Source organism: Lissotriton vulgaris, chromosome 10 (genome assembly GCF_964263255.1).
Source record: "Lissotriton vulgaris chromosome 10, aLisVul1.2, whole genome shotgun sequence".
Classification (NCBI taxonomy): domain Eukaryota; kingdom Metazoa; phylum Chordata; class Amphibia; order Caudata; family Salamandridae; genus Lissotriton; species Lissotriton vulgaris.
The window spans coordinates 524,716,122-524,731,340 of record NC_141698.1 but is presented as its reverse complement, the minus strand read 5'-3'; the positions used below and the strand labels follow the sequence as shown (position 1 = coordinate 524,731,340).

The following is a 15,219-nucleotide window of genomic DNA, read 5'->3' as shown; positions in this document are numbered from 1 at the left end:
ACCTCCACTTTTTGTTAGACGTAATGCTGTTTTTGACTAGTCTGACTGGAATTCTGCTAATCAAGACCCCAGTCTATCTGTTTTCTCCCTAAACTGTTATGCTATGTACTTAGGTACACCCCAGATTCGATACTGGGGTACCCTTGTTAGTCCTTAGTATATGTTACCCATGTACCCAGAGCATAGGTACCCTGGAAGTCTCCCATGGGCTGCAGCATATATTGTGCCACCCATGAGAAACAGTTCAAAATGGACCTACAAGCCTGCCATGGCAGCCTGGGTAAGTTGGTGCATGCACCACTTACGAAAGATATAGGTTTACTATATCAAAGGGTCACCTCACTTAAAAACGATAAGTCACCCCTCTAGCAGGCCTTTACAATCCTGAGGGCAGGGTGCTTGGTTCTAAGTGAGAAGGTGCCCCTGCACGAGGAGGACACCCCTGTAGCCTATGGAGTCCATTCTCCCAGGTTGTCAGTGAAGCAGACATATACTAATATAGAGAGGCATTACGTTACCACGCAATGACCATCTCGAAAACAGCTGCAACAAACCCTTTCGTGTTTGGTGTCTAACATGTTGGAATCGTACTCCCACACCGTTACCGGTGTGGGAGCTATGATTACACCCACCGAGAGAACCCTCCGTTAGGCTCAGTGTTCCCCGGTACCAGACTTCTAGTCCCGGACAGCACAAAATGGTTGCTGCCGACCAGAGACAGATTTCTGCCCTCCTGCTGCTGAGCCAAGCTCGAGCAGGAGTAGGCAGGACAATAGACATCCTGTCATAGAGAGGTGTGACCACCTCTCAGCTAGGTTTTAGTGTGTTTGGGCTTGGTGGGTGCTTATGCCAGTGCCTAAATGTCTGCATGAGGGGCACATTTGATGTCCCTGTGCATAGTCCAGTTCAAACTAGTCCTGGGAGCAGTTGGCTCCCGATCTGGCGCGAAGCTGGATGAAGGACATGGGAGCATCCTCCTCCATGTCCAGACCCTCCCCTGTGTCCAGACCCTCCCCTGGGAGGATCCCCTGAATCTTCTCAACCATTTCCATAGGGTACTAAAGGACTTACCTGGGTGTAGGTCCCTAGATTCGTCGTGGACAAGATTCAGAATTAAAACCACTGTACTTCTACCCTCTGGGCACTCTGAACTTCGCTGGACTTCGTTTGGGCCTGACTTCATCTCCCCAAAAATGATATTTTGCAGAAGTCAAATTGTATGGATTGGTATCCTGTGAGTAAAAACATTGTTTGTGAATTGTAATTGTGTCACACTATGTGACAATTGTAATATATTTTCGAAGTGCCGAGGTACAGTGGTTTTGTGAAATCTTTTCCTAGGGGTCAACCCTGGCTGCCTACAGATTTTTGTTGATCACTTCTGGTTGGAACAATTGTGGGCCAGTGAAGGTTTGGGACTGCCTGGTCCCAGGCTTTCCTTTGTCTTCCAAAGTCCATCTGGGGAATGTTCTTGTCTAAGGGTAAGAGGGTTATCTACCTGTTTAGTATTACTAGGCTGGGGGGTCCCTAATCTGTGGAGGAGAGGTGGATTCCTCCTGGCAGTTGGCCCTTAAGGGTCCACTGACATCCCTGACCTCTACAGTCCTTGGCTGACTGAGGCTCGGTAGAGAGGGGCAAGATACATGCTCCAGACTGGGTACCTCCTTGGAAGGTTCACCTGACCTCAGTTGCTCTGCCAGGACAGGCCTGACCACCTCTGGGACAGTTCCTTCACAAGGGGTAATCATTTTCTTGAGAAGGCTAACCCTTACCTATAGTCTGGGAGGAAAAATACTTTTGTTTGTCCCCTGTGCTCTCTGGTGTAGCAGAGTGGGCCATTCTTTCAGGCTCCACTGCTCCTTAACTTCCCTGGGGTTGGGCTGGGGCCCTAGGGGTCCTACCAACTTTCTCAGGGAAGCCTAACATTTCTAGATGGGCCTTCAGTTGTACTTCAGCCCAGGCTGAAGTTTCCAGATCATTGCCCAAGAGGCAATCTACAGGCACGTTTGGGGACACTGCAACTCTTTTGGGACCAGTGACCCCTCCCCAGCTGAGATTGACTGTGGCCATGGAATGATCTGTCCTAACACCATCAATGGTGCTGACCTGGTACTTGTACTTGGGTAAAAGCTGAAGTTGGACACTAGGTTTCCTGTCCCCATGGTGACACTAGCTCCTGTGCCCCTATAGGCTACAGATTTCTGACCATTGATCAGAGGCTCCTGTCTGTACCTGCCCAAAGTACTGGGACTTTCAGTAAAAGTGGCAACCCCCATGCCACCATCACAGACTAAGGGAGCCTGTGTGGGGGATCTGGCTAGGCCAGTATCCACCTCAGTACCCCATGAGAACCCAACTACATTTTTGGGTGTGCTACAACTACCTGGGAGAGTACTGCCAGGAGCACTAGGGGGTGCTGTAGTAGTAGGAGAAACATTTTCCTTATTGCTGGCCTTGAGGAAATAAGAATCCTATTTCTTGTAGCCTTGCTTTTTACAAACAAATCAATAGGGTTTCTTTCCAGGGGAAGCAGGAGTTTGGGACCCACTCCCAGAGGTGGACTTTTGGGGACCTTCAGAGGGCTTCTATATAGACTTATCCCACCTTTTTCTTGTGTTTTAGAAGTATCTTTCTTCCGGTCACCACCATCTTGATTCGAAGTCAGATCCGAGCCCACCAGGTATTTATGCAAAAGCTGTTTTTGACCATTATTAAGGATCTGCTCCCTCATAATCAAACTGTACACTCCTAAGCAGTCAAGCACTTTGCTGCCAAGCAACAAACCTTCCAGAGCTTTTGTAGCACTATCCACAAAGTCTACCCAGTCCTGATTCTGTGTCTTGTGGGTGTCTCTGAACTTAATCCTGTACTGTTAAGGGGTTAAGCCTAACTCATCAATGAGAGCACTCTTCAGTACTGAGTAATTGCCAGCATCATTTTCTCTAACAGTGAGGAGCGTATCTAACTTTATCAGCAAAGGATAGCCACAAAATAGCTGCCCACTGCTTTTGAGGGACCCTCTGAACTTTGAAGGTGTCCTCTCTAAAGCAGTTATCCATTCATGGATGTCACCCCAAAATGGTAGGGAGGGACAATCTTGCTCTGGTTCCTATTATCAAAGGAATGTTCCTTAACTCTAGAGACACTGTTGCTGCCACCATGAAACTCTAGTCCCGATTCCTTCTGCGCCTTCTGGACTTCTAGGGACTCTCTGTCAAGGGCCAACTGCTCTTTCCTGAGTCTAAGCCTAGCTTTCTCTAGTTGAAGCATTTGGTACTCCCTATCAAAAGAGTTCCCTGCTTTACTAGAAATAGAGGTCCCTACTGACTGTCTTGAAGTATTGGACTCTGCAGAGGAGGATCTAGACCTCCTTGGTCTACTCTGCACCTTCCCAGTAAGATCAAAGAGGACATCCTCTTGTCCCTCTGTGTTTGCCTTTGGGAGGTCTGAATTGTCCAGGTGGGAGCCATTAGGCTCCCCCTGGTCAGGGTTTGATTCTAGGTCAAAGAGGGTTTTGCCTCCTGCCCTATCTCCATTCCCAGGCCCACTCACTCTGTCCTGTTCATCTGACCCAGAGGCTTTCCTCAGGTCATCCGACAGTAACACCTCTACAAGGCGTTGAGTGTTGGCACTTCTCCCTGTCTTCAGCTTTCTAGAGGCACACAGTGCTTTCAGTTCTTGGAACGAAAGTTCACTGTATCTAGAAGGCAGAGATCCACTTAAATCTCCTTTAGTGGACGTACTAAGTGGGGTGTGGTGTTTCACCTACCTAACCTAGTGGGAGCTAAACTCTCATAGGTTGGAGAAAGGGTGTACTAGACCCTTAACTTACCCAATCCCAAGTTCAGCAGAACTTACTATTCTAAGCTTGTATTTATATGTGCCTAGTACTAGTGTTTTTTCAGTTAATCAATGCACTGATTTATCTGGTAAAACAATGCAGGCTTGAATCCCAACCGCTGCACACCAATGTGAGAGGCTGGCCTGGTATATGATGTCCACTAATATAAGTGAACACCTTGCACCAGTCCAGACAACCCTTATGGTGATTTAAGAGTTCTCACACAGCCTTAGAAAGCTAATTAAGTGGTAGCTGTGGAAAGCAGCTTTCAGGCATAATCTTGAAGGAGTGTAAAGCAGCTTGTTTTACCAGAATGGAATCTTATAGTTATAGATTAAATGAAAAAGAAACACACAAGGTATTTATAAAAATAAGTATTTATTATATAAGACTCTCTAGTACGTTCCAGTATCTCCCACGAAGGGATATAAACACATCACACAATAGTATAGCAAAGAAATCACAGTAAATATCACTAATACACAGTGGGCCCCAGGGAGGGACCAAACCATATACTAAGAAAGTGGTATAAGAACCACAACTCGAGTCAGGACAATGTCGAGAGGTTGTAGAATCACTGAGGACCTAAGGTACCACCCAAGTTGTGTAGATAGGGACCCCACGGAGGTCGCGTGCAGTATGAGAACATGGCCGTGGGCTCCGTACAACTCTACTTGTAAGTCGCAGTTGGATTTTTAGGTCTCGCCTGCCGATGCGCATGCGCATCGAGCAAGCGAGACTATGGGGGCTCATCGACTCTTTATCTAACTTGCAAGGAATCGTGGCGATTCCTTGCAGTGCCCGTGACTTTTAAGCTCAATGCGCATGCGCATTGAGCTTAAAAGCGCGTGCACGTCCGTCTTGGTTTACCCGCTCCGCCCCCTCCCCTTCCCGCCGTGTCGCATTTCTCCTCCCCCCTCCCCTCTCCTCCGTCCGTTCACTTCATGAATTAGCATTCAAACACACAAACTTCCAGGAACTTTTTAAATAAGCAACGAGTATATTGTTCCTGACGTTTACATTTCATTATGAATTTAAATCACAGTATCTAGCGGATAGTCCAGGCACTTTTTAAACTGCTCAAACCACCAAATTTCATAAGCATTTCGCCTTGTTGTGGAGATCTGGGCACCCTCTAGCTGGATTCTTTTTACATTCAGACCATTGCATTGAGTTGTTTAATTGTGTCTCGGCTGTATGCACAGTTCAAGCACCCTCGCGCAGGATTTCGACAATACCGGAGCGGATAGATCGAGTTGGTCAATCAGACAGCAGATATCCCATCGAGATAGTTAGTTTGTGAGAACAGATCTCATGTTGCCAAGCAGTAATCTACATGTCTAGTTCTGTCATTAACACTAAAGCTTTGCGGAAACATCACTCTATAGAGCCAAGTATTTTTACTTTTTAAACTTAATGCGACGGATAAGTATAGTCAGTTTTCTTATATGGACCGCTTTTTAGCGTAGATTACGGTCTAGTTACCCATTCAATATGGCGCATAAGCTTAGTCCTCTTTTCATGCGCATGCAGGAAGCGCATTCAGGAGGTACAGGCTAATTAAATTCAGTCACCCGCTGATTTTCGTTTCCGTGCTTTTCGCGTTTTTCGTGTTCAGGAGACAACACCACAGGCTGCTTTCGAATGGTGAGTAGAGGATTCTAGAAGTGCTTACTCTTGACTGGGAACTCGGGCAGGCATCTCCAAGTTTTAGTGCGGGTAAACTTATCGCATTTACGGTCTTTTTACAGAGCGTGTTACTCAATGAATAAAGATCGTGTTGAAAGGAACCCCACGCTACCTTTCATCTTTGGTGAGTCGGTTTTACGATTTTTGGTAACTCTAATTGAGAAACGCATTCGAGAACAGATGTTGATATCACCAAGTCTTACAGCAGACACACTCACAGTATTACGGTCTTTTTACGGAACTGGTTTAAGAATGAACATACAGCGTTTTTAAAGGGATTCGCCTGTGCCCTACACCTTCGATGAGTTGTGTACTGAAATTTCACGTAGATGCAAGTGAGAAACGCGTTGTGTACAACATGCAACAGCATTTTACATTTAGAGTGCTCTGTTCTATGATTGCAGATTTGAACAAACTTTTCGCCTTCATACTATTTTGAACAGTATCGTGACATCAGAATCTAAATTTTCAAATGTGGTTCAACTACAATATCTTCTTAAACAGCATGTGCATTTATAAAGATCTAACTACAAAAACAGATGCTCACAATATTGGCCAGTCAAGCATGTTATTTGACTGCAAGCTCTAGTCTTAGAATCTTCAAAAAAAAAGTTGGTTGTCAAAAAATGCTGAAGCCCATCAGCTACCACAGGAGTGTTTTAGCGAGAATGAAGGCACCACAACCATATAGCACACCCCCGCTCCGCCCCCTCACTCTCTCTGCCCGCCCTCAACGCCTCACCCTCACTCACCCTCACCCTCACTCACCCTCACTCACCCTCACCCTCACCCTCACTCACCCTCACTCACCCTCACCCTCACTCTCACTCACCCTCACCCTCACTCACCCTCACCCTCACTCTCACTCACCCTCACTCACCCTCACTCACCCTCACTCACCCTCACTCACCCTCACTCACCCTCACCCTCACTCTCACTCACCCTCACTCTCACTCTCACTCTCACTCTCACTCACCCTCACTCTCACTCACCCTCACTCACCCTCACTCTCACCCTCACCCTCACTCTCACTCTCACTCACCCTCACTCTCACTCACCCTCAACACCTCACCCTCAACACCTCACCCTCAACGCCTCACCCTCACTCACCCTCACCCTCACCCTCACTCACCCTCACCCACCCTCACCCTCACTCACCCTCACCCTCACCCACCCTCACTCACCCTCTCACTCTCACTCTCACTCTCACTCACCCTCACTCACCCTCACTCACCCTCAACACCTCACCCTCAACACCTCACCCTCACTCACCCTCACGCTCACCCTCACTCACCCTCAACACCTCACCCTCACACAGTGCAATAGGTCTCAGACCATTTCAGTTAGAGCTTTTAGAAATGTTTATGGCTTTTTTTCTTTGTAATTCTTTAGCATTGGCTACAGGAAACAAAAATGCTAAACATTTACCAAAAAAACCCATAAACAATTCTAAAAGCACTAACTCTAATGCTGCGAGACCTATTGCATTTCCAATGCTTGTTAAAGGTTAGAGACCCTTCCTAGTGCACCCTGAGGAAGCCCCGTGGAAGACAAAAGGTTGGAGAGCCAACCCACCTGTCGATACCGTAGTACCCAAGTTACCTATCCCAGGGGAGCCGGGGGAACATAGGTGTGAAGTGGTGTCGGAAACCGCTGAACCCAATGGAGGACTTCAGGAAAGTGCTGCTGCTAGAAGACCAGAAAGTGTCAGTGGGAATCCAAAACTGGATTCTTGTTGAGGAGTACCTGAAAGCAGAGGGGACAGAGTCTGGGTCACATGAGAGTGACCAGGGGCTCGGTAGACGAATGCCCACCGATGTCGGGTGCTTCAGGATAGATGTCGATTACCTTGACTCTGCAGCTTTAGGGTCAAGGTAAGGCTGAGGATGACCAGGAGACGGATACGAGTTGTCCCACGAAGGATGTCGAGTGATCAGGGGTCGATGTCCGGCAGGAGCACCAACAAGCCTTGGCAAAAGCAACCCACGCAGGAGGTCAAGAAGTTGCAGGAAGAGGACCAGCAAGGTCCAGGAGACTCTCTACACGCAGGGGAGTCGGGCATGCCCAGAGCAATCGGGGAAGCCCAAAGAAGACGTTGTTGACCCTCCAAAGGACGAAGACACTGGAGTCGCAGGAGGATCTGGTGCAGCTTTACAAAACATGCCACTGAGCACATGGTGCGATGTGGATGAAGATCTTTGCAGGAGAAGTTGCCAGAGGTTGGGGTTACTTGGAGCCCAATGCACTTGCTGCAGAATTGACAACAAGCATTTGCACTTGCAAAAGTACTCTGCCCCCACGAGGGATTCTGGCCTCAAACTGGGTGAAAGGGCAGCTCGGGCCTCGAGGGACTTCGAAACACACCTCCTGTGCTGTTCAACCCTTCAGAGTCCGTAGGAGCTCAGGATCACCAGACTGGTCAGCAGTGTTGTGGTGCCTGCGATCGGAGGGGAGTGACTCCTTCACTCCAATTGAGATTATCTTCAGGTGTCTTTGATGCTCCACAGGCCCTGCACAGATCCTGTATGGTGCACAGGCACAGGCAAAGCAGAAGACCAAAGGGGGAGACGAAGTCCGGCCCAAACGAAGTCCAGCGAAGTCTAGAGCTCCCAGATGGTAGAAGTATAGTGGTTTCAGTTCTGAATCTTGTCCATGACGAATCTAGGGACCTACACCCAGTAAGCCCTTAAGTAACCTAAAGAAAGGGTTGGGAAGATTTAGGAGACCCTCTCAGGGGAGGGCTGGACAGGGGGGAGGTTACTCCCATGTTACTTGTCCAGTTTCGTGCCGCAGCGGAGCTAACTGCTCCCAGGACTGGTTTGAACTGGACTATGCACAGGGACAACAAATGTGCTCCTCATGCAAACTTTCAGGCGCTGGCAAGCGCACCCACCCAGCCCTAATACACTAAATCCTGTCTGGGAGGTGGTCACACCTCCCTGTGACAGTATGCATATTGTCCTGACTTCCCCTGCTCGAGCTTGGCTCAGCAGCAGGACAGCAGAAATGTGTCTCTGGTCGGCAGCATCCATTTTGTGCTGTCTTGGACTAGAAGGCTGGTACCAGGAACACTGAGCCTAACTGAGGCTTCTCCCGGTGGGAGGAAGCATACCTCCCACTCCGGTAACAGAGGTATGCTTCCCCCCACGGGAGATTCCAACATGATTGACACCAAACACTATAGGGTTCATTGCAGCCGTTTTCGAGATGGTCATTGCGCGGTCACGTAATGCCTCTCTTTATTAGTATATGGCCTCTTCAGTGGCAACCGAGGCAAATAGACTCCCTGAGCTGCAGGGGTGTCCTGCTCATGCAGGGCCACCCTCTCACTTAGAACCAAGCACCCTGCCCTCGGGATTGTAAAGCCTTGCTATAGGGGTGACTTATAGTTTTTAAGTGCAGTGACTCTTAGATATAGTAAACCTATATCTTTCGTAAGGCTTGTAGTTCCATTTTGAATGGTCTCTCATGGGTGGCATAATACCTGCTGAGGCATGGAGACCTCTGGGGTACCTATGCCCTGGGTACATGGGTACGATATACTAGGGACTGACAAGGGTACCCCAGTATCCTATCTGGGATGTACCTGAGTACTGAACACAACAATTTAGGGAGAAAGCAGATAGACTGGGGTCCTGATTAGCAGGATCCCAGTCAGACTAGTCACAAACCAGCTTAGCACTAGGCAAAAAGTGGGGGCACACATGCAGAAGGATTAGTAGTATTTACAGTTCTCTTGAAATCTTTGTCTTGTTACATTGCTTGTTACCTTGCTTGCTACCTTCTACACTGCCATATTTGGGCATTAAGATAGGTCTTGACTACACTCTCATGGTGAGTCTGATTTCGTTCCATTATGTGGTGGCCATAACAAAGAGACCACTTAGTGACTTGATGGATGTTGTAACCATCAATACGAGAATATTGTACTATGTTATTTGGGAGTAAGAACACCACTTGCTTGGTCTACGATTTTGATGTGGCCCCCTTCCTTTTATTTACTGTATGGACACAAATAATTCTCACAGACTATGAGGTTATAGTATTTACATCATTTGTTCGACTTTTCTTTGATTTCACTTGTCCCCTACTTTCTATATTCACTTTCAAATGATCAGCTTATGTACAATTCAATGTGAACACATAACCGGCGTATTTGGGGTGACTGACCCTGGTGACGGGATTAGATATACTCCAAGACTTTTTCTTTTTCTACATCATCATCTTTAACCCCTTAAGTGCGGGGAACGTTCAGCGGTCGTCGCGTGCACTACCTCGCTAGTGCTGCGCACGTCCGCTGAACGTTCCAATCTCATTCGCTCAATGGAACGTTCTGCACTAGCGCGGAATATTTTCAGCGCTGGCAACAGGTTAAATTCCAGACCTGATGAAGTCTGCTTCTAACATCATAGCAACAGACAAAACGCGTGTTGACAAGGAATTTAGAGAGAAGCAGTAATGGCAATGATTATTTGGAGGATCTAATAAAAAACAGTTGATACCACGACCTCAACATCAGAAGCGATTTATTGAGTTCTTAAAGAACTCTTTTCAAATTACATTTAGGGCCAGGAAAAGGAGCTACTATGAAATTGAATGTACTTAAATTAAATTGAAATTAAAATTTGTGAAACAGCTTTATTGTAAAGTTTAAGGTTGGGGGAGGGTACATTTGAAAGGAGGTAGAAGTAAACAGAACAAAGTAAAAATCATTTCAATATTACAATTAAACATGGGTGTATGAAGTATAAGGTATGATGAAATAAATGCAAAGGGAACTAAAGGTCTTCAAAATAAAGTCTATCACTAGTAGGAGATTGAAGTTGGGGTTTGACAGTCTGCAGTGGACAGTATTGAACATTGAAAAGAGAGAATAGTTCTTTAGTTGAGATCTTCCTAAGTAAAGTAAGAATGCGAAACAGTTGAGGAATTATTATTGGGGAAATAGGTAGATTTGCAATACAATATTCATGTAACACATCAGCTAGACACAAACTAAACCTATACAATAACCCTACATTTGTTATTGATATTTTAGGCGAAACACTGTGGCAGAAGCCTAGTTCTTTTGGTGCTACTTACACTGTTATGAAGCCGTTAATAAAAATACCGGATGTGAATAATGATAAAATCCCTGACTTGATGGTGTTGATTTCATCGGAAAATAAGGTAAGAAACTGAACGGGATGTCTTGTCAAATAGAAATATATGGTGCTGCTGGACAGTCTCAGATTGTGCCCTCTGTGTTTTTTTGTTTGAAATTAACTTGCAAGAATGTATAATAATAATGTACAGTGCCAGAGGTGGTTAACATTTAAATTGTAAGATGTTCTTTCTTTATTTTACTGATAATTTACGTGGGTGTAGTTACCATGGCAGAAATGTATGGAAGATTGCTTTGTGTATAAAATGTCGAATACAGTTGCTAAAGATTTTCTTTTTACTATTATGCCTCTTAATGTTTTTTTTAGAAACATATTTTATTATGTCAATTGTTGCATAGCATTCGGCGCTCTCTATCTCATGCCTCTTAATATTTAGTTAGAAGGAAACAGAAAAAGGTAAAACGTCTTGCTATTATAGGAGCACTCTTTCAACGTTAAAGATACATGTCCAGCTCGTCTGGAAAAACTGTTGATTAGCTGATGAAGTATTTACTTTCTGCTGCTTTTTGTAAATAAACAAAAACAATATCTTTAATTTTAGTACTTCTGATGCACTGAATTGATTAGATTGGCGCATCTTAAATAATGCCACCTTCAGAACACCGTAAAAAAACTATTGACCACTATCTATCATGCAAATTTGTTTGTGGTATTATTGTTAGACAAACACATTTCAGTGAGGTAATCCGCATCACCGCACTGAAATGCAATGTCACGCATTATAAGAGCGCCTCCTTAGCTGTCACCTGGAGCGCTGCTATAAGCAATGCACTGTCGAAGCTGCAGATGCGAATATTTCTAAATACATTCACTGCAGACTCCAAAAGTTGTGCTGGGCCATGTGCGTACTTGCAGTACTGCTGTTCTAAATTGCAGACCGATTCTGTTTCCGCCTCCAGATCCACGTGACCAGAGACTGAGGCCGGTCCTCCGGCCCTGGGCCCATAGCAGGGGCAAATGTCTATAAAGGAAAATAAGGGCAGGTGCGTGCTGAGCCGAGCCCCATGCTGTGGTTCCTCATTTGCCAGTGTGATGTACCAGCAGCACAGTGATCAATTGCAACAAGCCCGCGAGGCCGGGTCCATTGCAGGATCATACCGCAGCCAGCCGCCCACCGTGCGAGTGGCGAGATGAGCTGCCATTTGTCTAGCAGCATCTGCACTGTGTAAGTCTTTAAAAAAAATTAACATTGCAACCGTCCAGATGTGATTGGTAACGTCGCGCCCGGTGCATAGTGCTGTTAGATGATTAAACCGCTGTGCAGGCTGACCTAGCTGACGCCAGCAGCACCCACCTCAAGTGCATCCTGCTCAACACCCGCTCCGTCCACAGACACGCCATCGAACTCTGGAACCTTCTAGACGCCACAGCCCCTGACGTCGCCTTCCTCACGGAGACCTGGATGAACGCCTCTTCAGCTCCCGACACCGCCATCGCTATCCCAGAGGGCTACAAGATCGTCCGGAGGGACCGCAACGCCAACCAGATGGGAGGAGGCATCGCCATCATCCACAGGAACACCATCCGTCTCACGACCAGCACCGACAACACCCTGAACACCGCCGAACACCTGCATTTCCAGATCCACACCAGCCCGAACACCACCCTCAGAGGCACCCTGATCTACCGACCCCCGGGACCACGCACACAATTCAGCGAGGACATCGCCGACTTCGTCAGCCCGCATGCCCTCCCCTCCGCTGACTACATCCTCCTAGGCGACCTCAACTTCCATCTGGAGAACAACAACGACCGCAACACCAGCACTCTGCTCGACAACCTCGCCAATCTTGGACTTAAGCAACTGGTGTCCACCCCCACCCACCTCGCCGGACACACACTGGACGCAGTCTTCTCCTCCAGCCCAGACATCGACTTCAGCCACGCCACAGAGCTTCAATGGACGGACCACAGCTGCGTCCACTTCACTTTCAAGAGAACGACAACCCACCGCCACCAGCAACAGGCCGCCCGCAGAAGCTGGAACAAGATCACAGCAGACCAGCTCGCCACCTCCCTGAGCCAGCACCCTCCTGCCAGCTCAGCGAACCCCAGCCAGGCCGCCGACAACCTCATGAAGTGGATCAGCAACTGCGCGGACGAGCTCGCCCCGCTGAGGACCCCGCCCAGCAGACCCGGCAGCAAGAAAGCCCCGTGGTTCACCGACGAACTCAAGAGCTCCAAGAAGAACTGCCGAGCCCTCGAGAAAGTCTGGAGAAGGGAACCTACACTGGACAACAGGACCTCCCTCAAGCTTGCCACCCGGAAGCACCACCAGCTGATCCGCGCCGCCAAGAAAACAGCATTCAAGGACCGGTTGGACAACAACGCACACAACTGCAAGGAGCTCTTCAACATCGTGAAAGAGCTCTCCAACCCCAGCGCAGGAAACAACGACATCACCCCATCGCAAGACCTCTGCAACTCCCTCGCTTCATACTTCCACAACAAGATCGCGGACATACACAACAGCTTCAACAACCAACCAACGCACACCATGACCGAACAACCACCCCCCACCACCACCCTCCACGCCTGGACCCCGATCAGCACCGAAGATACCATACGCACAGTGAACTCCATCCACTCCGGATCACCGACCGACCCCTGCCCGCACCACGTCTTCAACAAGGCCGACGCTGTCATCGCACCCCACCTGCGGGACATCATCAACACCTCCTTCGACACCGCCACCTTCCCTGAGAGCTGGAAACACACCGAACTCAGCGCTCTCCTCAAGAAACCAACAGCGGACCCCACTGAACTCAAGAACTACCGCCCCATCTCGCTCCTCCCGTTTCCAGCCAAAGTCATTGAGAAGACCGTCAACAAGCAGATGGCCGCCTTCCTCGAGACGAACGGATCCCTCGACCCCTCACAGTCAGGCTTCCGAGCCAATCACAGCACCGAGACCGCCCTCATCGCCGCCACCGATGACATCCGAGCCCTGATGGACAATGGAGAAACAGCGGCCCTCATCCTCCTAGACCTCTCCGCGGCATTCGACACTGTCTGCCACCGCACCCTAGTACAGCGCCTCAGCAACGTCGGAATCCAGGACAAGGCGCTGGAATGGATCATCTCCTTCCTCGACGGAAGAACACAGAGAGTCCGCCTACCACCGTACAAGTCAGAGGCCTCCGAAGTCATCTGCGGCGTCCCTCAAGGGTCACCTCTGAGCCCCACCCTCTTCAACGTCTACATGAGCCCCCTCGCGGCCATCGTACGCAAACACAACCTCAGCATAATCTCCTTCGCCGACGACACCCAGCTGATCCTCTCCCTGACCAACGACCCCGCCTCCGCCAGAGCCAACCTGCACGAAGGGATGAAAGAGGTAGTCGAGTGGATGACGACCAGCCGCCTGAAACTGAACTCTGACAAGACGGAGGTCCTCATCCTGGGCTCTTCACCCTCCGCCTGGGACGACTCCTGGTGGCCTCCCGCCCTGGGCACCGCACCCAAACCGACAGACCATGCACGCAACCTGGGCTTCATCCTGGACTCCTCCCTCTCCATGACCAGGCAAGTCAACAACGTCTCCTCGGCGTGCTTCAACATCCTACGCATGCTACGAAAGATCTTCTGGTGGATCCCCTCCGAGACCAGGAAGACCGTCACCCAGGCCCTCGTCACCAGCCGACTGGACTACGGCAACGCCCTCTACGCCGGTACCACCGCCAAGCTCCAGAAGAGACTCCAGCGGATCCAGAACGCCTCAGCCAGACTCATCCTCGACATCCCACGAACCAGCCACATCACCGGACATCTGAGAGTCCTCCACTGGCTCCCCGTCAACAAAAGAATCACCTTCCGCCTCCTCACCCACGCACACAAAGCCCTACACGACCAGGGTCCGAGCTACCTCAACAGCCGAATCAACTTCTACGCTCCCAATCGCCACCTCCGATCAGCCAACCACGCCCTCGCCGCCGTCCCCCGCATCCGAAGAGCGACTACGGGAGGAAGGTCCTTCTCCTACCTGGCCGCCAAGACCTGGAACTCCCTCCCTCCCGACCTGCGCCTGACCCAAGACCACCTCGCCTTCAGGAAGAAGCTGAAGACCTGGCTGTTCGAGCAGTAGCGGCACCCCCCCCCCCCCCAGCGCCTTGAGACCCTACGGGTAGTTAGCGTGCTATATAAGTGTCACTGATTGATTGATTGATTGATTGACCTGATCTAGCATCCCAAGCCTGCTGACAGCAGCGCGCACGAGCTACCACTGCAGCTTCGATAGTGCATTACTTATAGCAGGGCTCCAGGTGACAGCTAAGGAGGCGCTCTTATAATGCGTGACTTTGCATTTCAGTGCGGTGATGCGGATCACCTCACTGAAATGCGTTTGTCTAACGCGTGATGCGTGATACTTGGCAGGACTGCACTCTACATCTTATGGTCTATACCTCAGACTCCTGCCGGGCCACCCGCCCTGAGGCCCAGGAGCTAAGTTATTGGCCTCGCTGCCTGCCGTGAAATATTTCCGAGCAGCCGGCCGTCTCAAGGCCACTGGGAGAGGGAGACTGC

The 15,219-nt window shown here is 49.1% G+C and overlaps 1 protein-coding gene across 4 annotated transcripts in view; it reads left to right on the top strand.

Annotated features, from left to right (window-relative positions):
• FAM234A (family with sequence similarity 234 member A) overlaps positions 1–15,219 on the top strand; it is a 460,740-nt gene that overhangs the window by 149,054 nt on the left and 296,467 nt on the right. For all 4 annotated transcript variants that reach the window (XR_015300694.1, XM_086941371.1, XM_086941370.1 and 1 more), the window contains exon 5: positions 10,569–10,699. Coding sequence is in view for 3 of the 4 variants with exons in the window: in XM_086941371.1 (XP_086797497.1) it covers positions 10,569–10,699 (131 nt within the window). In the remaining variant the exon portion in view is untranslated. The remainder of the gene's footprint in view (positions 1–10,568; positions 10,700–15,219) is intronic.